We start from the raw sequence: 27,534 nt of genomic DNA on the forward strand, positions 1-27,534 counted from the left end.
GGGACTGGGTGACGAGGAGGACAATGAACCTAATTTAGTAGGTTCATTAATTTATACTTATGATTTATACTCCAAGAAGAGAAAAACTACATCTGAGAGTCCTGTAGGCTGTGTGTACACACAAACACATATGCATGTACTGAATATAAAACCATTTAAAATTATTAGTTATCTTCAAAGCCTCATGGAACCTCGTTTACTATGAGCATCATGTCTGATTGTTTTGCACAATTATATGAAAATATAAATCAATAGTAATCTGTATACATACATTATAGCAGTATAGCCAATATGAAGTTGAATCCTATCTGAGTCTAATTTTGATTAACATTCAAAAAAATAATGGAACAATTATTTAAAGTTGCTTTCCAAATTCACTCATCCACTGAATGTATAGAATACTTGTAGAATTTGGACAGTGATCAAGAACTAGTGATTAAGGAATGAAAAAACAACAACAACAAAAAACCTCCTGCCCTTTTATAGTTTTCATTCTTAGTTAATTTTCCAAAAGAAGATGAAAATAGTTCTCATTAGAGATCTATTTAAAATTGGAACAATTAAAAAGTAAATGTTAGGCAAGAAAAAAATAATTATAGATCACTGGATACCGAGGTACCCAAATAGGATAAGTTCATATGACACTTTTCCAAATCACTATTAATATTTTGTTTCTTTTTGTCATTAAAAGTGTTATATATGTAGTGTCACTACATTTATCCTCTTTTACTGCTCATAATTTGCTTTAGTCATGAATTAAATTAAGTATAACATAGGATGAGAGCTTGTCATTACACTGAGGATTATTTAAAATGTAACATGTGAGTTTAAACAATCATATTTCCCTGGGAGCCAGGGAGTGTCAGAAACCTGTGGCAGAAGGGGAATATAGTTTTACAATGTGTCCTGATGTATATGTGTGTGTGTGTGTGTGTGTGTGTGTGTGTGTGTTTTACTTATGTTTGTGTGATAATTTTAAAAACAGATTTCCAAAAATAAGTTTATAGAAAGGTGAACATTTTAGCCTTAAAAAAATATCACCTTTTCAGTTGTCAGAAATAGAGTCAAATGTTAACATTTGGGCCTCACAAATTCAGAATGCATGCTCATCAGTAACAGAGGAGACTGAATTTTTGTTTGTTATGTACTACATCAATCTGTTTGCTAAGGAAATTGATGTGGAAAAGCTAATCCACAATATATTCCAAACTACATAAAAGGATGGATTACTTTTCAGCCAATTTAGAAGCATGGGTGATGATTACAAAAGTATATAAATATTTAATTTCAAAATGACCTCGTACTGTGAAAACTGGCTTAGCAAAATGTTCATTAGATAACAGAGAAAGCTATTTTTTAATTAATAAGTGATTTTGATTGAATTGTTGGAAAAGGTTTCTGCTGTCGACCTTCCAGAGTTTGTCATGGTGTTTGCTGTCACCAACAAGCCCACGGCATGCTGGATGGCACGAAACAATCAATTAGACCTGATCTATTTTTACTTTTTCCTGTAAAATATGGAAGTAATTCCCTGTGCATAGTTTTTAATTTGTTTTAAAAAAATTCATAAACACTTTTACAAAACAGTATTAGTTACCCAGAATACAAAGACCAGTAACACACAGTGTTTTTCTTTTTTTCTTTCTTAACCTTTTCTTCTTAGCATTCTTTTTTTTTGTTCCATAGTTTTACTGAGGTAAAGTTGAAGTACAATAAAATGAACATATTGGAAGTATGCAATTTGATCAATTTGATATGTATATAACCAATACAATCAATATGAAAAGCAGTTCCATTATTATTTTCTTTAGTTTGAAATTATGCGGACTGTTTCCTGCATGATTTATTACATTGGAAATCAATCACTTAAGATATATAAAACCCCACCCCCACATGTCAACTATTTCCAAATTAAATAGCACACTTATAAATATCTCAGAGGTCAAGGAAGAAAGTACAAGAAAAGTAAATAAAAAATGCTTTGAACTAAGTGATAATAAAAGCTTAAAATATCAGTATCTCTGGGGTGAAACGGTACTCAGATGAACATCTATAACTTAGAATTATATAGGAAAGACAAATAACAGTAGGAGCAGAAATATATGAAATAGGAAATAAATAATACAGCTAAACAATACAAATCCAAAAAAGTCTAATCAAGAAAAAAGAAAGAGCACAAAAATTAATATCAATGGAAAGGGAGCTATCAAAATAACCCTAGAGATGCTAAAAATATATTAAGGTAATATTACAATTGTATGCCAACATATGTGAGAGCTTACATAACATGGTCTAATTAGAGAAGGATCTGTGCACTACTGAGAAGAAAGTGTATTAAGTCATTAGATGGATGAAATATGCTATATATGTCTGTTAATTCTAAATTATCAATGATATTTTTTACTTCTATAGCTTCTTTATTTAGTTTTTGTTTGGAGGATCTATCCAGTGGTGACCAAGGCATGTTAAAATTACCCAGTTGTGGTCTATTTGATTCTTGAAATTGAGAAAGGTTTGTTTGATATACATAGATGCCTCATTGCTTGGGGCATAAATGGGCATCAATATTTATGATTGCTATGTCTTATTGCTGTATAATTCCCTTAAGCAATATGAATGTCCTCCTTTGTTCCTTCTGATTAACTTTGGCTTGAAGTCCACTTTATCTGATATGAGGATAGAAACTCCTGCTTGTTTACGCAATTCATATGAGTGATATGTTTTTTCCCATCCTTTCACCTTCAGTCTGTGGATTGTCTATGTCGTGAGTCTCTTGGACACAGCATATTGTTGGGTCTTGTTTTTTAATCAATCTGCCAGTCTATGTCTTTTGATCCATGAGTTTAGGCCACTAATGTTCAAGGATAGTATTGATATATGATTTGTGTTCCCATTCATTTGGGTTTATTTCTAGCTTTAAATTTGAAAGTTTCTCCTTTGATCGACTATTCCTTTTCAAGGTTTCTTAACATCTTCTCTCCATGGTCAACTCTATTTTCAAGCTTATATATTTTGTCTTCACTGCCTGAGGTTCTTCTTCCAAGTGCCCTACTCTGTTGATATGCTTTCTATTGAATTTTCAATTTGGTTTATTGTCTCCTTCATTTCAAGGACTCCTGTTTAGGGTTTTTTGTTTTTTCCCTAGAATCTCTACCTGTTTATTGAAGTGATCTCTTTCTCCCTGTATTTGCTCTCTTACGTCATCCTTTGCTTCACAGATCAGTTTAACTATGTGCGTTCTAAACTCCTTCTCTGACATTTTTCCCACTGTGTTTGTTGATGGATTCTGTTATTGGTGTGTCTTGGTTTGCTTAGGGTGATTTGTTCCCTTGCTTTTTTTATGTTGTTTGTGTGTCCACTCATCTAATAGTATGAACTGATAGTGTCCCTGAGGTTTCCAGTACCTCACTGTCGAGGGGGAAACAATAAGAACAACCAATGCAAACAATATACAGCATTAAACCCAATAGTTCCTACTGTAATGTCTACAACATTAATTATCACAATAAACAGAAATGATATGAAACAAGTTTGCAAAAGGGTTTACAACTTCAAATGGTGGAGAGGGAGAGAACAGAAGTGATGGAGGATGTGATGATTATGAGGTAGGAGGAGAGAAGACAGAAGTAAATGATTAAAGGATGAGTGAAAGAGAGAACAACAGAGATTGGCTGTCAGCAGAACAAAACAGAGATTCAATGGAAACAGGTAGGAGAAGAAAACATATTTAAAGAATTTTTTAAAAAATAAAAGAACACAAAACAAAACCAAAATATACTAGTCAAATGTCCTAGTTTACAAAAATGAATCCATGTAATATAACTGGCTTCAAAAATGCTAGATATGAGAAGAAGAAAAAATAGGAAACTATATAAATGTCCACGTACCATTAAGGCCACAACTAAAGAGTGAAAAGAGAATTTAAGAAAACAAAAAAAGAAAAAACAACTTGAAAAGCTAAAGAATTCTTTCCATTGGAGTCCAAAATGTTCTGAGGCTCTCTTCTCAGCAGAGTTATGTGGGGTCTTCTGGGGTGTGATGTTCCACCCTCTGGATTGCTGGAGTGACAGAGGGGATCCTAGTGAGTTCCTGGAGGCAGGGTTAATCTCAGGTGGGCTCCAGGCTCTTCCCTGAAAGCTAAATGTTCTGGAGATTTTCACCAGACCCATCAGCTCTCAGTACTTGCTGATTCACACTAGAAAACTTTACATCAGGGATTTCCCCTGGGTTCCACTCATGTTGTGGGGGACCCAATTCTTAGTCCCCTATGTCACCTGCTGACCCTATGTTTCCTGGTCTCAGGTTCAGTCTTCAAACAGTTTCTCCGGACCCACACTTCAGAGTTCCAGGGCAGATGTGTCTCTCCCAGCCAGTCCTGCAAGCACTCGGATTGCAGTGGAAGGGGAAGACGGGGTGGGTTTCCATAACCATTTGTCCCCTCTATAACCCTCTCTCCATCTCTGATTTTCTCCCGGTCACTTAAGCACACTCTGTATCATGCAGAGTGTGTTCAGCAGGACTAAACCAAACTCTTGTTTGCCAGGAGTCGGCTTCACTATGGTTCGTCCTTTGTCCTCTGCATGCAGCTTGGAGAGGTGGCAGCTTCTTTCCCCACACACAGTATCTGGCAGTGAGTCCTTCAGGTTTGTCAGGCAATGTGGTTGGTCTCTAAAGGCTCTGTACCCAGACACACCTCAGGCCTCCCAAGATTGTGGCTTCCTTTAATTCCATTGTCCCTCTACTATGCTCACAGAGGGACCTCTCTGGCCAAACTTCCTGCCCAGGGAGTTTTTCCTTATTTTATTATATCCAACCTCCTGTGTCCCCTGGTTTGCTTTGAATGTCCAGTTTTAGTTCCTGTAAAGTTCCTCCCACCGATTTTTTTTTTTTCTTTCTTTCTTGGTTTCACACCACAGAACAGCCTGGAAGGTGATCTCCTCTATTCTCCTCTATTCTTGGATCTCTTAACATTCTTTTTTTTTCCATGCTTTTCTATCTTCCTCAAAATTTCTGGCCTGACTTTCCTCCCAACTCTGAGCTAAACACAGCTCACTCTGATCACCTTAATGCATACCTAGGGCAACAGACCACTCAGCTCCTGTATATAAATAATGTTCACATTGTGTTATGAACAGAATAATCTTTTGTCAGCTCTATTGGTTGTTTCAGGATTTATATTTTGGTATTAGATTTAATGGTGACATTTAAGTTTCCTACATAGATTATCTCTGAACTGATTCTTTTGTTGCATAAAATAGAAAAGAAAAAATCTGTATCCAGTGGTAAATGTTTGCATTTATTAGGAAGATTAGCAATACCTTAAGATTTTTAAACCAGGTAATTGAGAGTGGTAGTCCCAAGACCTAGCCCAGTGTATGATATACAGCAAACATAGATGACTGATTGCATGAACCATCTTACCGAGCTTCTATAGATTGCTGTGTATACAGCAAGAAGCCAATTAAGCCTGAGAACGCATCCATCCATCACTTGCTAAAACTACTAATATTGCTTCTAAAAGGAAATTATTCCCTCTGGCAAAGAGAGAAAGATGTACTGCCTTTCGAGTTAATATCATTAACTTAAGTCTCCTCCTGCATGATTATGAAAGAACACAGATGAGATTAGGAGATGACTGTTGGGTATTTCCTGGATTAGTACAGCTTGAATAAGCAGAGATGAACACGCCGTACAAATAGGAAGAGGGGCGAGGTTTATATAATATGCTTTGCAAGGAAATTCTAAACAGAATCAAACTGGTAGGAATTGAAGTTACTATCATATTAATCATTATCAATAATCAGTAAGGCTTAGTAAGTTTAAAATATTTTTAACGAACACAGGTTTTGACATCTGGCATTAGAAGTATATTCTCAGATTACATTTTATGCCTGAGGCAGCTAGCAAATCATCTGTTTTTTTTTTCAGTTTTCATTTTCAAAGGCCTTATCAAAATTGGTTAAAAGTTGTTGTAATTTGATGTATAAGCACATCCAGATCCTTAAAAATCCTATTTCACTGATGCCTTAGTTATAATATTATTTGTAAATAATAAATCATCCTATATCCCTGCTTCCAAAAAAACATAACCAGAATTAAGCCAGGAAATTGAATGCCTGGTGCTACGAGGGACGTTCTAGCACCTCAGCCACAAAAGAGAGGATGTAATTTGAGTTTTGCATCAATGAGAAATAGAAAGTGGAAGGCTCCAGTTATGGGCAGAAATCAGTTCACTGGTGGCTGAGTAGATGAAATAGATATTCAAGAACTGTCTATTGATTTTTATAAAGGTAAACAGCTGGAGCCTGCCAATCAATTATCTAGCATGAGAAAGTAACTTAAAGTGCCTTGCAAGTCTTTAGCAAGCAGAGAGACCAGACACATTTATAGGGCTGTATTTTGTAGCCACAAAATTATATGCACTGGTATAGCTTCTCGAGCGTGTGATTTATTGTCCCCAGTTCCCAGGGCCCATCTGTCACTGTGTCTTAGCTTTATTATTTATTACTTCAACCGTGCTCAAAGGATGCATGTTACTTTTACCTAGGTCTATTGCTAGATGAAAAACCGACAACTGAGAATTGTTTGAAGAATTCACAGCCTTCAATACATGGGATGATCTGCAGCAGCACAAACACATATCATCCAAAATGTCTTGTTTTCACCTTTGGGGATTTGGTAAGCCAGAAAGCTTCTAAGAAGAGGAATTAGTGGAGAGGGAATTAGAAACAAATTATTGGGGACCAGGAATTAGTTGGCAGACACCTTGGAGCGTGAGAAGTATAGAATATGGGAATTCTTAAAACAAATATATCCCTTCAACAAAACAATAACAACAAAAAATTAAAGCTAGATCTTTCCAGAAGGACTTTCTGCTTCAGTTTCTCTCTCTGGTACTGCATGGAGCGGGCCATCTCCAGACCAGGCCACTGGTGGACGAAAAACTCCCACAGCATGAAGCTGGAACTCCCAGAGCTTCCGGGCCCTGCAAGAGGCAGCCAGCCTTCTTCACAAATCCTCTCTGAGCACTGGGGACCTGCCACTTCTGGCTCCTTACAGTTCCAGGTACCAGGCTGCTCCCGCCTCTGAATCTCACAGGTTTCCTTTTCTCTCTGTGAAATCGTTCCCCTTCCTCCCCACACCCTGCCATACATCACATGCTCCCATCAAGACATTGTTTCCCACCCTCTCTTCTTCCAGACTTCCCTGGTCTCCCCAAGTGAGGTTCCGGTCTCTTTATCTGCGCTTGCCTCCCCCCGCCCCTTTCTTTTTCTTTTTTCCTGCCTTAGAGATTGAACCCAGGGGTGTTTTAGCACTGAGCTTGGTTTGTCTGTTTCCTTTCTCATGGGGCAGTGAAAAACTCATCCTAAGTGTTCACTACATGTCAGCTGAGAGATTAAAGGAAAACTTGGAAACCTGTGTACTGGCATCTAAGAATATAATCTTATACTTACATTATACTTGTATCTTAAATATTTAAATGTCTGAAATATTTTATATTCATATTTATCCATTTGACAATCTACTAGGTCAGTAAAATTAGTGGACAATACCAGGAAATCACAGCTTCAGTACTCTTATTTTGAACACCCCCACCCCCAAAAAAGAGAAGAGGTTTGGTTTGTTGTACTTAATTTTATAAATCAGGTATCTTTAGTTAACAGTAACTTAAGCACTAGGTATAAATTTTAAGTATACCCTAATATTGCCAAAACAGACGAGGTGTAATTTTAAAAAGCTGTGTATGAGGAATGGCCAACGATACATAGCTTTCTTCTACAGGTATTTTATTATGGACCAACCGAATTTCAGGCGTAAAAGACACTCTTCCACAGAAGACAAGACAAACTTCTGTTACCCAATTTCTAAATCTGACTATTTCTTAGAGTACTTTAGGTGCAAATCAATGTATATTAAACATCTGTACAACTCTGTTCCAAACAATGTGGAAACTTTGAAAAGTGTTACCCGGTGATTAAAACAGAACACAAACAAAAACTCCCTGTGGGTGCATGAGCACCTAGGCTTACGTCCTATGAGTGATCAAACACAGCATGTCTTCAGTGACCCTGGGTGGACAGAGGAAGAAATTGAGTGAGAGGTAAGGGCAGTGCTACTGGCAAATGAATTAAGGTAGAAAAAAGTATTAAAAAGTAAGGTTTGAGAGACATATGCTTAATCAATGTTTTAATTATTGTAGGGTAACTTGGTGAGGGTACAATAACTTACATTTGAACAACATTAGAAGTCTTCTAAAAAAGTAGCACAGAGTCCCCCTGGGCCTGAATAGTTCTTAGGGTGAAGTAACTTAAATACTTAAAATATATCCTTGTTTCTCATGTAACTATAAAAGCAAAACAAATCCACAAATACAAAGCTACAATGTAATAACATTTAAATTAACAGCATAAAGCTAATGTGGCATATGACAGCTTGCTAAAACCATCTGATTAAAAGCTTAAGCCTTAAATATGAGGATGTGCTCTCGAGCCCACTGTCCTTCTGAGCTCTGACTGTTCTGTTATGCACGTTTGCAGATGTGTGAAATGCTGAAGTTCTGATGGGGGTGCCCACCAGAAAAATGACATCAGCACTGCTTCCTTTAGTTTTCCCAGACTAAAAAAAAAAAAAAAAAAAAAAAAAATGTAGAAAACCTAGATTGATTTTAATTTTTAATTTTCAACTCCAATATATTGAAAATAAGAAACAATATTTTTTGTTTATAGTAATTAGCTCATTTAAATGTTGATGGAAATTCAAAAATACTAAAAATGGCTAATTTACAATACTTTGAACAAACGACTTGGTTATAAATCAGGTTTTTATTTTATACCTACTGGTTCAACTTCTAATATCTCAATTGTTAACACTTCACTTGATGCTCTGTTTGCTTGGAATGAACATATAATTCAAGTTTCACACCTTCTCTGTTGTTCTGATCTGTTAGAACAGTGACCATTAGAGTGGTACCTATTGTTATTTGGGGGAAGGGAAATCCATGACTTTATTAAATAACTAAGAAACAAAACTTTCTTCTAGGAAAATGTCATAAATTTGTTTCATTCAAGCCAGTACCTTAAAGAAGTCAGTAAATGCAGATTTCAATCACAAAGGGCTCAACCCAGAACATTTGGTTCTTTCACAGCCTGGGCAGAGGTTGCCGGAGCCTGGGTGACCAACCAAGAGACAGGGTCAGCCAGGGCCTTAGTGATCTCAGATTGCCACCTAGGATGAGGTGGCACCAAGGGATAAAAGCCACAGTTGAAAAAGAGACACTTTAGGACTCTCCCAAGACCAACTTTCCTCCAAGTAGGCCTCCCGAGACAGCTATCAATTACGTGAGCCCATGCCTGTCTAAACGTACTGCTTAGAAAAACTGACTAGGAACTTTGTAGAAGACTCAGACATGACCAAAGTGAATAAAATGTTGTAAAGAAAGGGTAAAGAAGGAAATGGAATAATAAATAATAAATGGAAAGCAAATGGAATAATCCAAAATCCATTCATGGAGGGTATAGTGGATGCCCACCACCTCCAAGAATCAACAGATTCCATAATATAGAATCTTCTAATATACACTGTGGAATACCGAGAGGAAACCTCAGAGAGGGAATCTAAGAATAAGTGACCCAGTATGTAGAACTGTAACTTAACAGGATACAAATTATAGGTAATACAAAACCAAAGAACAACATAAAAAAAATCAACAACAACAAATATCCACCAAGGCACTGCAGGAAAATTAAGGGCAATGGAACATCCTAGTCTTGGCTACCTGCAAAAATCTCCCTTACAGAGACCAGAGACCATGTTAAAGAAAAACTACAGGAATAGAATCCAGACAGGGTAGGGCAGGTGCAGTGGGGCCAATGCAGAAGAGGGATCAGATGAGAGGGCCAGCAGAGCAGAGGAAGTGCAGGTTGGAACTGTGATGGTGGGTGACTGAGAAGCTGCTGTGGTTTAGATACTATGTATTCTCCAAAAGCTCATGTGTGAGACAATGCAAGAAAGCTTGGAGATGAAATGATTGGGTTTTGAGAACCTTAATCCAACCAGTGCATTAAACTTATGATAGAGACTAACTGGGTGGTAGCCTTAGGCAGGTAGGTCATAGGGGACATGCCTTTGGGGTTTATATTTTGTCCCTTGTGAGTGGAGAACTAACTCTCTCTCTCTCTCTCTCTCTCTCTCTCTCTCTCTCTCTCTCTCTCTCTCTCTCTCTCTCTCTCTCTCTCTCTCTCTCTCTCTCTCTCTCTCTCTCTCTCTCTCCTCTCTCTCTCCCTCTCTTTCTCTCTCCCTCTCCCTCTCTCTCTTCCTTTCTCTCTCCCTCTCCCTCTCTCTCTCCCTCTCTCTCTCCCTCCTCCCTCTCTCTCTGTCTCTCTCTCCCTCCCTCCCTCTCTCTCCCTCCCCTCTCTTTCTCTCTCTCCCCTCTCTCCCTCTTTCTCTCTCTCTCTCTCCTCTCTTCTCTTCTCTTCTCTTCTCTTCTCTCCCCCTCTCTCCCTCTCTCTCTCTCTCCCTCTCCCTTCCTTTCTCTCTCTCCCTCCCCTCTCTCTCTCCCTCACTCCCTCTCTCTCTCCCTCTCTCGCTCCCTCTCTCTCCCTCTCTCTCTCCCCTCTCTCCCTCTTTCTCTCTCTCTCTCTCTCCTCTCTTCTCTTCTCTTCTCTTCTCTTTTCTCCCCCTCTCTCCCTCTCTCTCTCTCTCCCTCTCCCTTCCTTTCTCTCTCTCCATCCCCTCTCTCTCCCTCCCTCACTCCCTCTCTCTCTCCCTCTCTCTCCCTTTCTCTCCCTCTTTCTCTACCCCTCTCTCTCTCCCCCCTCTTTCCCTCTCTCTCTCCCTCCCCCTCTCTCTCTTCCTTTCTCTCTCCCTCCCCTCTCTCTCTCCCTCACTCCCTCTCTCTCTCCCTCTCTCTCCCTCTTTCTCTGCCCCTCTCTCTCTCCCTCCCCTCTCTCCCCCTCTATCTCTCTCCCTCTCTCTCTCTCTCCCCCCTCTCTCCCTCTCTCTCTCTGTCCCCACCAGCTTCTTTCCTCTTTCACATTCTTATGTCAGGATTCTCTGCCTCACCTTGGGCCCTGAGGAAAGGAATCAGCCATCTATGGACTGAGACCTCTAAAACCATAAGCCCCCAAATAAACTTTTCTTCCTCTAATTGTTCTTGTCAGGTCTTTTGGTTACAGCAAGGAAAAAGATGACTAAAACACCAGCCAACCTGAGCAAAAGAAACTCCAGTACAAATAACAACAAAACACATAATTATGAGAAAATACTTAGGAAACAAAGGATATCAAAATTATTTTAAGCAAAATATCTTGCAGAATACATGGGGCTAAAACTTATTGGACTTAAAGAGACTTGAAAGATACTTAGAAAATATGTATCTTGTGTCAATAAATTAAACAAACTAGAGTATAATTTCCTAAGAAAATATACTTCATCAAGCAGACCAAGCAAATCTGAACAGACCAATTTCCATAAAAGAAATAGAAAACATTGCAAAGGAAAACTCAACAAAAAAGCATCAAGACTAGATGGTTTCACAGGACACTTGCACCCAACTTTGAAGGTTAAAACACTTCTTGGAGAACTCAGACTATTTCAAAGCACAGTAGTGCAAGCAAGTGTACACACACACACACACACACACACACACACGAAAACCTAATATCAAAACCCAACAAAGATTAGAGAGAATTTAAAAATTGAGAAAATAATAAATACAATAAAATATGTTAAACCTGAATGAAAATGTATCATGACCTCACTGGGTTTCTTCCAGGAAGGTAAAAGTGGTTCCATATCAGGAGATCTATTCTATTACAGGAGGAAAAAATAACCATCTGTCAAATTTCAAAAGTATTCATGATACAATTCTCAACAATTGGAATTAATGTTTATCACCTTAACCTGATAAGATATAAACACTTCAAACCCAAATCCTTCAAATTACTTAGTAAGGAAACACTAGACTTGCTGTAGGGAACTAGGAACAAAACAAGGATGTTCATGCCTCTAGCACTATTTAAAATTTTAACAGCAGCATTAGCCAATTAAATATGTGAAGCCAATCAGGGACAAAGAATCAGAAAGAAAACAGCTACATCTGCCTTTAAGATTTGCATATGATGTGATGGTATGGAAATACCAAAAGAATTAATGGAAAGATTGCTATAAATAGTGCAAGAAATTCACAAGTGATGTCACAAAAGTTAATGCTCCTAACACAGAGAATTGAAAATTTGAATTAAAAAGTGACTTAAAATAGCTCTTAGAAATGTTAAATCATGCTCAGGCTCACTACCAAAAGGGAAATACAAGTTAAAAATGGCACCAAGTTACTATTTCCCAAGCATCAAGTTGAAAAATACCCACAAGTCCAACATACGTTATGGTGACCATGTGGGGAAAGAGGTACCTGTACATTTCCATTCAAAGTACACAAGAGTCCAGGAGTATGGAATTTATAAAAGCTACAAAGTGACACCATCAGTAAACAATCAGATAAATCTAGGAAGCAGAATATTCTATAAGACCAAAAAAAAAAAAAAAGGCTCATTTCTTCCAATGGATCAATGGCTGGGAAAAAATATCTTGCAGAATGTATGAGGCTAAAACTTATTGGACTTAAAGAGACTTGAAAGATACTTAGAAAATATAATAATCAAATACATTGTGTGGACCTTGTTTGGGTCCTGATTCAAAGAAACCAATGATAAAAAGAAATATTTGTGACAACCGGGGTGGGTATCAGCCTACTTCAAGGAATTATTAGTAATTTTGCTGGAGATAATAATGGTTATTATGCTAAAAAAAAGGGAAATTTCATCAACGTATGAGGAGTTATTTCTGAAAGGACTTATCAGAGTTGCTTTAAGATGAGCTGGCTACCATGTTGAGCATTGTTAATGTGTGATGCATTACCACTACAATCTACTTTTGTTTAAACTGTAAAATTCCATAAGAAAAAGTTAAGAGTGAACACAGTGCTCCATGGACTGCAGTCACTCATGCAGTATCCACAAAGGGCATCCATGGAATGGACCAGTAGGTGTGCTGTGAGTCATCCCGCTGAATTCTCAGAACCCTCAAGCAGAATGGAACCTTCTCCTTCCCAAATCACCTAATCTGAGATGTTGATAACAACCAGTAAGTAAGAGCCAGGCTTTGAGTCGAATCTGTCACTTGTCAGACCCCCAAGCTGACTCTGCTGCACGTTTATGTCACTGTCCCCCTGGAAGGGACAATTAAAGTGCTCCAGCAAAAGTATCATCCATGTACTGTATGAAGGACAAAAATCTTCTCCCTTTTCTTTCTTTTCCCTTTATTTACAACTTTTTATTCACTTTGGAGAGAAAGAGAGACAGAGAGAGAGAGAGAGAGAGAGAGAGAGAGAGAGAGAGAGAGAGAGAGAGAGAGAGAGAGAGAATCTTAATATTTATTTTTTAGTTCTCGGCAGACACAACATCTTTGTATGTGGTGCTGAGGATCGAACCCGGGCCGCACGCATGCCAGGCAAGCGCGATACCACCTGAGCCACATCCCCAGCCCATGGCATGGCCTTTTTAAAGATTTCAATATGAATTAAATAAAAAGGGGTCTCATTTTACTGAAATTAATGTGAAAATTTCATTAAACTGATGAAGATGTTCCACACACATTGGGTATTAACTTAAGGACACTCACCTTGACAATACCACGGATGTGCATCTTTGCTATCATCTCTGCCGTGTACAGGAACATCAACAAAGTATCCAGAGTAAAGGTCACATACTGGAGAGGAGGGTAGTGCTCGAAGGTCATTGGTGTGTTCATACACACAGAGATGACGCTGATGATGGCACAGATGCGCAGCAGAGAGTGGACCCACTGCAGGAGAGGCACAGAGAGACCACGTGACACTCCGGATGGGTTTCTTTAGCCTGCATTATGAACCATACTACTTGCCAGACATAAAGCTAGGACTTAAATATTCCACCAGTGTGGAGATAAGGAAGAAGGGGACGAGTGACTATTAGGTGTGTATCACGTGCTAAGCGCAGCTTGCTTTCAACATGAACACACTAAGATTCAGAAAGGTTAGGAGACATTCCTGTGGTCAGGCATAAAGAAGTGCCAAAACCTAGATTTAGAGCTAATCAGGATTTAAAGGTCTCTGGTAATTTCCAGCAATTCACTCATAGAAAGACTTGATGTTGCTCTTCCCCTGTTTTATACTATGAGCCCCTAGAATTTGGGTCATATTCTATTTATAGTATTATATTTACATAGTGTAGCATCTACCACAATGCCTTATCATCAGAGATCACAAATGCCTTTTAAAGTGAATTGATATAGAGTGCTTCCCGTGTATAGGGTTTTCTTTTTATTTGTATCATATATAATCGGAATGAAACATAATTTTAAAAATCTACTTCATCCTATATTTTGAAAAGATAGTAAGTAAACATTTTATTTTAGAGATCATGTTATATACAAATTTTTCCCAGAATCTCCTTCAAAATTGTAAAAATTTAGGTTTTTGTGCCATTCTAGCAACACATTCACTGTTGGAAGATTTTTCTTAACCCCCATACAAGAGGAAAGATTAAAAATATAAATGTGGGTGTTTACATATCCATATACATATGTATAGGACTTATGATCATTCACAAACAATATCTTATTCTGAAAAGTAATACCTAGGATAAAAATACTTAATTGCATCTACATGATAACCCACATAATTAATATCACCAGTGAATTATTTAGCACACAAATTCTTAAGCATAATGTAAATGTTGTTTATTGACCATCTTGGATACATATATGGTTTTGTTAATTCATTAACTTTTTATTCCCCCTGAAAAAAATTTTAGTTTAGTAGTAGATGAATTCTGCAGATATGCAAACTAGTAAACCCTTAAGATGAAAACTAGAAAAGATTGTAAGAACTTTGAGGGGAATTAGACATGTGTGGGCTAGGGAATAGATTCTAATATTTGCCTGACAGTTATAATATTTGCATGAAGACCTCATGCCAGTAATTCCATGCCACCTAAGTCATGGATGATCCAATTTCTTTTAAGGGTTGATATACATTTCATGCAATTTGGAAGCACTTCAATAAATAGCGCCTGCCTGGATTTCCAACATAAAGAATCTAGTTACCAAAAGAGCTTCCAAAGAAGGGTCCTTGCACAACAAATCTGTTTTGAATTTGAAGAAAGATTTACAAGTACAAGGCTGGAGATGTGGCTCAGTGGTAGAGCACACACCTTGCGTGTGTGAGGCACTGGGTTCAATCCTCAGCACCACACAAAAATAAATAAAGGTATTGTGTCCCTCTACAACTAAAAAAACATATTTTTTTAAAAAAGATTTACAATTACATATTAATTATGACAGTTCTTCTGAGGCTGTATCTATATCACCACCATGTTCATATAGTTTTGTAGCAGTTAGGCACCAAGAAAAAGTTAGTACGTGTGATTTATTCTATCTTCCACTCAATTCTCTAAATATTGATGGAAGACCTACTATGCATCAGATGTGCTGGGCTCTGAGATTATAAAATGGAAGCAGTACAGTCCAACTTATAATGATCATGCATGACAGTAGTACAGCACATATACATTATACACACAGTCATCCCTTGAAATCTGTGATATCCGTTGGGCAGATATCTGTTGGTTCCAGGAAACCCTGCAGACACCAAAATCCAAGAATGCTCAAGTGTCCTGTATAAAATGGCATTATATTTGCATATAACTTATCCACATTCTCTGGTACACTTTAAATCATTCTGGATGACTTGTAATACCTAATGCTATGTTAGTACTATGTATATACTTTCATACTGAGTTGTTTCTCAAATAATGACAAGAAAGAAGACTTCAAGTTCAGTACAGAGGCAGTATTTTAAAAAATATTTTCAATTGGTGAAATCTGTAGATACAGAATCCATGGATACAGAGTACTGGCTCTACTTATATACAATACACGTTTATATTATGCACAAATATAAAACAGGATAAGTGGTAGGGAGGGTTGGTGTCTCCAGCAACCCTAATGGATGCGGAGGATTTGACTCTTCAGAGCAGTACACACAGGGCAGTGATGTGAACAAGCCCAACAGTCTGGGGAGCAGGAAGTGGCTGCTGAGCCTCAAGAGGACTGGTGTGTAGATTCAGGGAAGAGGTAGCTGCTAGCCAGGGCAGAGCCTGCAATAAAGCTGTAAATGTAATGCCAACACATTTCAATTCACAATGACGGCATCAGGGATGTTTCGATGATTGTAAAGCACTAATAGCAGTGTAGAAAGAAATGTGAGCAGACTAGGAAAGCAGCCTGGAAAGAGAAGGGAACTAGACCACCTGGCCTCTCTTCCTCTCAGAGCAACTCACAGTGGCACCTCATCCTTTCATTTGAATGGCTCTCAACTTCCAGACTCTGAGATTCATTTATATTCCACTGCAGCTCAAACAGTCGGTTCAAAGCCAAAGGTACATGATTTTTGAATTTGCGAATCAAATTTCTCTTATTATCAGCATGTGCTTCTCCATACTTCAAAAAAAGAAACTTACTGGCTTGTTAATCCAGAGGATGTCGGCGTTGTCTGACAGAGATTCGTCAGGACCAAAGTCGGTAACTGGCTGGGCTTCCACCCTGGAGCTCTGCTTCCTTTTGAGCATGCTGAAGTTAGCTTTGGGGGGCAGGTACCAAACGACAGTCTGGGAAAAGGAAGAGAGGGTTTTGTTCATCACCCAATCAAAAACATCAAGGTCTTCATGTGTGTTCAGGAATTGGTGGATCAACAGGTGTTCCATTCCATTGTATACCACAAATGCATGCAAATTGAAATCTTAGAAAGATGAGATAAAATAACTATTAATAAAAGCTTGATTTGTTTCTCCCAATGTAATCGATGATCTTATATACTTCATACGTAGTTTAGAGACCACTGAACAGCAGGGGTAAATTGCTTGCCTCTTTGGGGATACATTGTCAGAAAAATTTCTGAGATATATGTTCATATAGCTACAGCTGCCTCCACTTCAAGATGGTCTGTACCAAAGCCCTGCTGATTATCCAGATGGGGCATGTGTTCTGCAATAGTTACCCTGTGTCATTTTAATAGGACATTCACACTTAGCTCCTATATTCCACAGTAGTCCCAAGCTGATTTCCCAATTTTTTTCCTACCAAGAAAGGATGGTATTATGGTTTAGATATTAGGTGTTCTCCAAAAGCTCATGTGTGAGACAATACAAGAAAGTTTAGAGGTGAAATGATTATCAGTCCATTAATCCCCTGGTAGGGATTAACTGGATGGTAACTGTAGACAGGTAGGGTGTGGCCAGAGGAGGCGAGTCCCGGGCAGCATGTCTTTAGGGTTTATACTTTGTGGTAAGGGGAGCTGTCTCCCTCTGCTTCATGGTGCCATGTTGTGAGCTGCTCTCCTTGGCCACACTCTTCCTCCATGATGTTCTGCCTCACCCATGGCCCATAGCAATGGAGTTGGCCATCTGAAACTTTAGCACCCAAATAAACTTTTCCTTATGTCTTGATCACAGAAGTAAAATAGCTGACTAAAACAGGTGGACACCAGACAGATCAAGTTGGAACCTCCTTTTAATGGAGATTTGTTTTCTTTTATGCAGTGGTTATCTAAATTCTTCTAGCTACTCTTAAGTAAAATCTTCACAAAATTCCACTGAACAGGAAAATGAGTTGCTAGTTTGCCACATTGTTTCCACAATTCTGAGTCACCTCCATCCTCCTGGGGCCATTGCTTCCACCTGCCACAATTCAGCAGTCATTGAAGAGGCCCTCATATAGGTCTACCAAGTACAAATGGCAAATAAGGTAATAGAATGTGAGAAGAAAGGGTGACTGATTACCTATGAATCCACAGTGAGACTTCCCATTTGATTAACACTTGGGCTGATCTTAAAGAAAGAAGAGTACCTAATGTCTTTTGCATACATATTAAGTTTGGAGCACTGAGCAATGGTATTTTATTTAATCTTTGTAGCAGGTCTAACAGGGAACATATTGTCTTTTTATGAATGCATGAGAAAGTCCAGCCTCAAGAAGATCCTAAAATTGGTCAGCTAACAATTTGACCAATGCCATCTAAGCAAACTTGGAATTTAATAAAAATTCTGTCTGATTACAAAGCCCAGCGTGTTTAGGGATGATCACACTGGTGCTGAGGACTATTAGGAGAGTATCCAAAAGCAGTAACAGGAGAGACGCTCTCCAGTCAATGTGCAGCTATGCAAATGGCAGGTCAGGAAAACGTTGATTTAACACCAGGAAGGTTCACTGGCTCTCCTATGTGATGCCCCATAAAACTAGAGGAAGAATCCTAACCAAGGACAATAAGCACCTCTCAGTTCTCTTTGAAGTAGCTGAAGAAGATTGTATGAATGTGTATTGCAGTGGGAATAAATGTATGCACCAGCAATTTTCATTGGGAAAGAGAAAACACAGAAGCTCAGGATAAAGTTTGAGTCTGAGACTCTATGTTTGAGTGTCTCCTCCTTTCATTATGTGCTGCTCAACCCACCTGAGGAACTACCTCTGCATAACCCTCCTATTCCCAGAAGAAATCAAGTTAATTGGCTTTAAGATGTGGAAGGTATTTCCAGGCTGTTATGGCCTTGAATACTGAGCTGGAATGTGGGCTTTGCAGGAGATTTCACTAATTAATTTTTATTTTACATAATTGGAGTTAGAGACTCTTGACATGCTATGTAAATGTATGCAGAATATTCAAATTATGCTTGCTCTCTGATTTACTGTAGAGGGAAAACATCTGGTGGCCTCAATTTGGGATGCCTCTTGAATGACATTCTCCCACCTATCCAGACTAGATGCAACATCTTTTAGAAAACCTTCAAGATGACACAACATAAAGGAGGAAGTAAAAGAGCAGCTTTGCAATGAAATTCAAAGATCAGCAAAGGAATCTTACAGACCTAGCCACAATCCCTTTATCACTGAGACAGAAGAAACTGACGGACATGAACTCCATGCACCTTTTATTACCAATATGCTAGGTAAAACAAAATTGATTTTTTGATTGATTTATTTAGAGAATACACATCTGGAATTTTCTTTTTACAAGATCCACTTTGGCTATATTTGACCCATCAAAACAGTGCAACTACAGTTGAATGACATTGTCACTCACTTTGATGCTCACTTCACCTACTGCCAAACATGCCACCAAATCAAAGACTGCCTAAGGCACAATGTGTTCAAACTCCAAAGAAACCTGCCTAATCCACATACACGTTACAACTCAACAAGAAGATCCTAAAATGTGGAATGATTTAATAAAATTATTATATGAAGTATACAAATAGTAAAATAAATTTATTGCAAACACATGATACTCTACAATTAAGTGGAGGCAGTTGATTGTGATAGTTCTCCTTTACACTCACTCAGTAATATTGTTTTATACCTCCATTCATGCTGAATCCATAAAACAGGGCATAGCAGGCCTGTTATTCCCCTGATAAAGACCAGGAGAGATATTTGAGTATCCTAGGTAAGCTTATTGCTTTGATAGAAAATTGCCTCTGTGTATCTTTGCCTTATCACTATCATGTATTTGTAAGCCAATATATTTTTTATGTTTCCAGAAGTGCCTGTCATAAGGCAGTACATAACATTTGAAAAACAGGGCTTCCAACAGCTTTCTCACACTTACTAAAAGTAGTTGCTATTTAAATAGTTCAATATTGGGAGAGCAGCTGCACAATTTCAATATGTTCATTGATCAATCTTTGACTCGGAAACAGCTAACAGTAACTCAAGGGGAAAACCTACTCTGGATTGTTGCTCTCTTTTAAATGGTTAAGACCTAGAGTCTTATAATTTGAGATAGTAATTTTACTTCTGTTGGAAACCATTTCCTTCCCACTTCTCTTGACCAAATTAAAAAAAAAAAACATTCAATTTTCTTTAGCTGTGAGATGCTTGCAACTCTATGGGTCACTCCTCTTCTTTGGAACTACCTGGGGGTTGGTATTAACTTCTTTCTCTAAATTATGGCTTGCAGCCTGTCTCCCTCCAGCTGTCCCACTGCCCACCTACTCTACGTAACCCCTACAGGTCATCAGTTCTTAGAGGTTCCATGACCATTTGTTAGTGTCCAGCTACCATTCTTGACTCATGTATCTGAGCTGGTTCTTCCACACCAACCCTATCACCACTCAAAGTTCCACAGGACAAACCTGCCTAGGTCAGGCCCCCTGCCACCCTCCTTCCACTCATGTCTCAGATTCTACTGTCCTGAACTTTTCAGATCCCATCCTAGACGGTCCATGCAGATTTACATTGCACATATTCTCAGTGATAAATCCTCTTCTTGTTTCCTTGTTCTTGCATGTACAGAATGGCCCCTTTCATTTTATCCCTATTACTAGATTCTTTTCTGGGTCATAAGACCTTGGGCCTGGGCTGCCATTTCTTTTCTTTCTTTCCTTTTTTTTTTTTTTTTGAGATACTAGGATTGAATCCAGGACTGCACACAAGTTAGGCAAGTGCTCTCCCACTGAGCTGCATCCATTCAGCCATCGGGCTGCCTTTTTAATATGTCTTCTTTACATCAAAAGTCAACTTCCCATATGATAATTTCAAATGATACAAAAAAAATTTGACAAAATTGAACTTTCCTTAATGATAAAAACTCACACCAAATTAGGTATAGAAGGAAGGAAGCTGGACATAACAAAGGCCTTAAATGACAAGCCCACAGCTGACATCACCCTGAATGAGGACAATCTGAAAGCTGGTCATCTGAGGTCTGCACCAACAGGAGGATGCCCTCACTCCACCATGGTGTTCTAGAACTCCTAGGCAGGAGAAAGATACACAGGATCTCCAAATTGGAAAGGAGGAATTCAAATTCTCCCTGCTTGCAGATGACAAGATCTTCCATATAGAAAGCCCTAAAGATTCCTCCAAAAACTTGTTAGAACTAATAAACCAATTTGTTAAAGTTACAGGATATAAAATCAACATACAAAACATGTATACGCTAGAGTGAAGCACCTAAAACAAAAATAAGGAAGCAATCCTATTTTCAATAACCACAGAACAATAAAATAGTTATGAATAAATTGATCCAAGGAGGTAAAAAAAAAAAGCTCTACAAGAAAAACTATGAAATGATGATAAAAGAAACTGAAGGAGACACAAGTACATGGAACGTTTCTCCATGTTCACAGACTGAGATAATATGGTCCCAAAATGAACTTCCCTGGAAGGGCACTCCTATAATCCCAAGCTACCCAGGAAGCAGAGGCAAGGGGATTGAGAATCCAAAGCCAGGCTGGGCAACAGAGTGAGAGCCCATTAAAAAAAAAAAATGGACTTTCCAAAACTCTGTTATGGTCTCTCCTGAAATCCAGAACATCTCAGCTTATCTTGTTTCTCACTCACTCATTCTTTCCTTCACATAGCAAATTTGTGTATCCACTATGGTTCCAGCACTGTGTACTCAACAGGTATCAGAGAACCGCAACGGCATTCTTGGAGCCCACGAACCACCTGCTGAATTTCACCCCGCGTCTCCATGACACTGAACCCCACTGCTTTTGACCCTCATCTCCATTCACTCTGAAACTGGCATGGGGCACTTCAGCTGGCTACACATCCCACTTGTCTCCCTTCGCCACACTCTCTCATCACTTCACCACTGGGTCTTCTTTGTTGTCTGCTCCATCCCACATCAATCATTCCAGATTTCCTAATCTAACTCACAATTTATGTCTACGCAGATGATTTATTTGTTATAACAGAAAGACTCAATATTCTGGAAGAAAATTGTAAAGAGAAACACCACTTAGCAAATCCATAGGATCTATTTTATTCTAAAACTGTCCCAAAGAAGATAGAAATCACAGGTTTATTTTTCATCATTAGGTGTCATTACAATTGTCAACACATCAGTATCAACAACCATCCTTAGGTTCCCAAACTATGGGGTCTTTATGAATGCAAGCAAAATTGTATATCTACAACCCTGTTCAATACACACACACACACACACACACACACACACATACACACACACCCCACTTCAGGGTGGTCTTTCATTGTTTAATATTTCTGTCAGTTTGGGAAGAAAATTAAAAAACTAACATGTCCAATAATGGCCCTCTGACTACTCACCCCTAACTTCCTTCCATGTCTTTAGAAGAACAATCATCGTTGCTAATGGGAGGGAGTTTTTTTTGTTTTTTTTTTTTTCGTTCACACTGCAAAATTGCATTCATTTTTTAAAATCCCAAACATTGGTAGACCATATTTATTTAGTATTGAACAAAACACACTTTTCTCTTCTGTACTAGATTCCTAAAGGTGCCATGCTCTGATGCATGTTTAAATTAAAGGTAAAGCAACAGATTGATAGAGGAGATCTTCCACCATTAAGCACCCACTCTTCAACCTCCATCAACTGGTTCTCCCATTCCTTTACAGCTTACTGCTGCATCAACCCCACCTACCCAGGACAGGGACATGGAACAGATCACTCCCAGCCTGTCCCTTTGCCATCAGGCAAGATGAGTCTCATGCAAAGAGCCAGGATGGCTCACTGATTAGTCCTTTCTTAGATCTCAAATACCTGCATCTTAAGTTAGGAGAAAATACCTCCAATTGTATTTTATTTTCATTGATAAAATCAATGAAGGTTTGTTATAGGAAAATTGGGGGAAATCTACAAAACAATATAAGAAACAAAAATGAAAGCCATCAGGAATTCTATTTCTACAGACTCAACCACTTTTGCCAGACATTTGGGCAAGGGGGTGCAACAAAGCAATAAACAGGATGGGCTGTCTCCACAGTGGATTTTCTTTGACTGGGATGCTGGGTTCTCCAATGGGGCATGGATTGTACCTCTTTTAGGACTTATTTTCTACATATAATTTTCCATTTTCTATGCATACATATGTTTTTAAATGGTGCTTCCATACAGTTCCTTAGCCAGCAATTTTTCATTCAGCAGTGTCTTCTGAACACTTTTTTTTTAATCAATAAAACATGCATAGACACAAAATCCTAATTGTAAACAAATACCATCTTCAAACATCTGGGCCCCTTTTTGTAGTAGACTCATAAGCTCATTTGCATCCTTGTTCAAGGCCTTGCAAGTTAAACAGGTATTCACATATCTTTCGAGATTAACGTTAACTGAGAAAGGCATCATCTCATATTTTGGGGAAAAAATAAATTTAATGTTATCAATTTGTTGATTAAAATCTTAATTTTTATTTCAAGTATGTCTGCTTCTTATCTTCTTTTTTTAATTGCCACAAAACCCCAAACAACAAACCATTTATATCTATCTTTGAACAACACTTTGCTCCTTTTCTCATGCACATTGACATCTTCAGTGTACTTGAGAACACCATGATCAAGACTTGAAGACAAGGGGGACATTTGTTCTTGATACAGGATCAGCAACAGGTCATTGTTTCTGTAAAAGTATAGAGTGTCCAATTTGTTGCCAAATTCCTTTGCAGACAGAAGACATGCTCATTCAGAAAGCGAATATAGCATCATAAATTTTATGCCATGGCTTAGACTGAGGAACACACCCCGCTACTTTCCTCATATTTTTTGTTATCCAGCACCATCCTGCTCACCTGCCCCACCCACCAGACCTCCCTCTACTCCCAGGGCAGCTGAGCCCCAGGGCCTGGCTCCCTCACCTCCCTCTGCCCTGCTGGGTGGGTTCTCACTGTGTCTCGAACAGACAGAAGACCCTCCTGCTTCACACTGGGATCATCTGCATTGGCAGCCATTGTCATCATTGACCAGGGCCTGGGCCACAGTCATCACAACCAAGTGCTGGTCCACTGTCATCATGACCAAATCCTGGGCCACTGTCATCATAACTGAGTCCTGGGCCACTCATATCAGTGACTGAGTCCTGGGTTCTCCTGCCCTCTGCCTCTCCTCTTGTGAAATCATATCTCACAGCCTCCAGCACATGGGACCTGGCACTCTCCAAACCAGAATCCAGCAACTCCAGTGTCTCTTGTTGTGTGGCTGCTCAATCATTGCCTTTCAATTTTAATAATACAAACCATTCGAGGAAAAATATCAGAGACAGAATTTCATGTAAAACTGAATATATTCCATAGTCAGAATCCCTTGTCTAAAGGATATTAACCTTCAATAACCTTCAATAGCATACATGCACTTATACACACACACACACACACACACACACACACACACACACACAATGAGATGCTTGGGAGACATGGAAGTTTCCACAGTAAAATAGTGAGATTACTGGTTGATTTCCTCCCAGATTATGTTTACTGCCAAGTAAAAACAAACTCCTTCCAAAAAATGATCATTGAGAGTTTATTATGTTCTAAGCCCCATCTTAAATATATTGTACATTTTCTTACTCAATTCTTACAGGAACAAGTTTATAGATGAAGGGAATTTACTCCTGAAGTGAGCCAAATGTGAACCAAGGCAATATGGCTTACAGAACAACTGAATTAAACATTAGAGTCGTATCCTTATGGTTTAGGTATGAGGTGTCCCCCCAAGAGCACATGTGTGAGACGATGCAAGAATGTTCAGAGGTGAAGTGATTAGATTACGAGTAGTGTAACCTAACCAGTGGATTAATCCACTGATAGGGATTAACTGGTGGATCTGTAGGCAGGTAGGGTGTGGCTGGAGGAGGTGGGTCCCTGGGGATGTGCCTTTTGGGGTTCGTGTTTTGTCCCTGGCAAGTGGAGCTTCCTCTGCTTCCTGGTCGACACGTCCTGAGCTGCTTTCCTCTGCCACCCCCCCATCCCCCACGCCACCCCCCACCCCCCACCCCCGTCATGTTCTGCCTCACTCAGGCCCAGAGCTACGGAGTGGCCAACCCATGAGACTGTGAGCCAAAATAAACTTTTCCTCCTCTAAGTCCTTCTCATTGGGTCTTATATAGTAGACAGATTAAAAACTTTTTTTCAACGTATTTTAATCTGCAACCTGGTAATTCTAAACTTACACAGCGTTAGTGTTGTTTGTTAAGACAGGACAGTCTTTCCTCATCTCTTAAAATTGATGGGTTTTTATTATATGATTTCATTTATAGTTTTTCCCACCAAGTATCTATTAAAATGCTCTATTATTTTTCTAGAAAAAAATTCAGGCTTCTCATTCAATTAATTTAAATGGACTTTCCAAGTTTCTGCCACCATTATCCATTTAGTTATCATTTCCCTTTGTATTTTGGCAGCAGAGGGAGACATGCCCATTGTTCTAGTATCTCTTCAAAGGAATCTGTGCCCTAAAAGAACATCAGAAATGAACAATTCAGTTTAAGAAGTGGAGAAAATGACTAAATAGAACTAGAGAAGAAAAGAAAGGATAAACTTTAGGAAATGAATTAACTATAAAACTCTAGACTTGATAGAAAAAAAAAACAGGAGCTATGGCCTTCTAATCTGGAAGGAATGTTAATCTGTTAGTATCTATATGAAATTCTAGAATACCAAGAAATAAGAAGGACAGAGAAGGACGGTACTCAAGAGAATTGGGTGATCAGACTCAGTGGATCTCATGATTTTGATTTGTAGGGTCTTGTTCGCTGACATGGATTATCAGATCAGAGTAAGGAAATTTTTTCTCATTTTTGTTTAAGAAATTTAGAGGACATAAAATGAAAGTATACTGGAATATTCTCAGGAATCACCCCTAAGAAAAAATCCAGACTAAATGGAAGTTACCAGTTAGCAGATTAAAAAGAAGTAGGTATTTATTGCACAGAAAGAACAGCCTCATCTTGAAGTTTCCAACTTCAAGTATTCACAACTACGCAATGAAGAATTGACAAGAAGGAGCTCTGAACAGTCTTGGAAGAATTGATTATGTCCAGAGTGGCCTCCAGTGCTGACCGGGACCCATACTCCTGAAGCTTCACATATGTTTATGCATTCCATCATCTCCCAGGGAGAGTGAGGGTCCATAAACTGCTACACGTAATTATAGAACTGAAGCAAGCTTAGGCATTGTGTATTCTTTTTTCTTTTTCTACCTGAAAGATGAAAACAAACATTTATTGAGCAGAATTTTAGGCTTACACGTTGTTATCCTAGTTCTGGAACAAGCATAATTCTAAGCACCAAACACCTCTTTGAAGGTACTTTTTAATATTACTCCACAGTTCAGATTAAAAATGTAAAGAAAGCCGGGCTCTATGATGCATGCCTGTAATCCCAGCAGCTCAGGAGGCTGAGGCAGGAAGATTCCCAGTTCAAGAACAGCCTCAGCAACTTAGCAAGGCCCTAGCTAATTTGGTAAGATCTTGTTTCAAAAAGTAAAAGGGGGTGTGGATATGACTCAGTGGTTAGGCACCCCTGGGTTCAATCCCAAGTACCAAAAAAAAAAAAAAAAAAAAGTGAGGCTCACAGGAGTTGGAAGCAAGCTGAGAATCCAAGTACATAGGCTGTTGTTTGGAAGAAAAAAGATAGGGCAAAGGAGTGAGAGAATGAGATTTTATTTTACTATTTAATCTTAAGAACTTTTGTATTTTTCAAATGTTCAGCAATGATAATTTCTTTTTTCATTTAAGACTAAATATAAAGTATTTCTAACTAGTGAAGTTTAAGCCCCTTACACCTCACATTTGGCAAGAGTTTATTGTGTGTGGGGCTGAGAGCCGGTCATGGACCCTGATGAGGCAGGTGGTCCCTGTTCTTTTTGTTGGTTTGTTTGTTTTGGGTACTGGGGTTGAACCCAGGGGCACTCCATCACTGAGCTACATCCTCAGTCCTATTTTGTATTTTATTTAGAGTCAGGGTCTCCTCACTGAGTGCTTAGCACCTTGCCTTTGCTGAGGCTGGTTTTACACTCACGACCCTCCTGTCTCAGCTGCCCAGGCTCTTTCTATTTATGATCAAACTGAGGTTTGGAGAAGGCAAGTGCCCTGCCGTGGGTCACACAGCTCGGGTGTGATAAGCCTCCAGGCAGCCAGGCTCAGTCTGATACTTTGCCCTTGAACCTTCTTTGAATCAGACCTTTCCAAGCCAACTCTTTCCCAGAAAACACAGATGAGAATCTCCAGTTCCTAAGTGGTCAAATTAAATTAGAGTATGTCTGCCACTAGACCTCTAATGCCAGGCCTCTCCCATAAGCCTGCCTCAGCCCCATAGGGATTCTTTGCTCTTGAACTTCAATGGATTAGAGGGGCCTTTCCCCCTAATCTGGCCTCTTTGCAGAGGGAAGGCAGCAGCTGGATGGTTTTTCTCCTTGAAACACAGCCTGGAGTCCTGTATCCCTGCCCCCAGCCTCACAGAGAACTACATGTTAGCAGAAGAATGAAGACAGCCTCAATATGTCGGTCCCTGGGGTCACAGCAGCAAATGTGTGTCTCCACAATGGAGCAGCTGCCCCATTTCCCAACAGTCATAACATCCTGTGGGTGATCTTTAATCTGATTTTGTACAAAAGTAAATTCCCTGATTTGGTTGTGTTCTTTGTCTGTCTACCTCCTCCAAATCCCATTTTTCTTTTGGGGGT

The 27,534-nt window shown here is 38.9% G+C and overlaps 1 protein-coding gene across 6 annotated transcripts in view; it reads right to left on the reverse strand.

Moving 5' to 3' along the window:
• The window catches only part of Nalcn (sodium leak channel, non-selective), a 313,063-nt gene that overhangs the window by 278,144 nt on the left and 7,385 nt on the right, over positions 1-27,534 (reverse strand). For all 6 annotated transcript variants that reach the window (XM_078016298.1, XM_078016302.1, XM_078016300.1 and 3 more), the window contains exons 2-3: positions 16,557-16,703; positions 13,678-13,860 (exon numbers count right to left, since the gene is read on the reverse strand). In XM_078016298.1, the coding sequence (XP_077872424.1) occupies positions 13,678-13,860; positions 16,557-16,664 (291 nt within the window). In that variant the 5' untranslated portion in view covers positions 16,665-16,703. The remainder of the gene's footprint in view (positions 1-13,677; positions 13,861-16,556; positions 16,704-27,534) is intronic.

The sequence above is a fragment of the Ictidomys tridecemlineatus genome, chromosome 6 (genome assembly GCF_052094955.1).
Source record: "Ictidomys tridecemlineatus isolate mIctTri1 chromosome 6, mIctTri1.hap1, whole genome shotgun sequence".
NCBI classification, from domain to species: Eukaryota; Metazoa; Chordata; class Mammalia; order Rodentia; family Sciuridae; genus Ictidomys; species Ictidomys tridecemlineatus.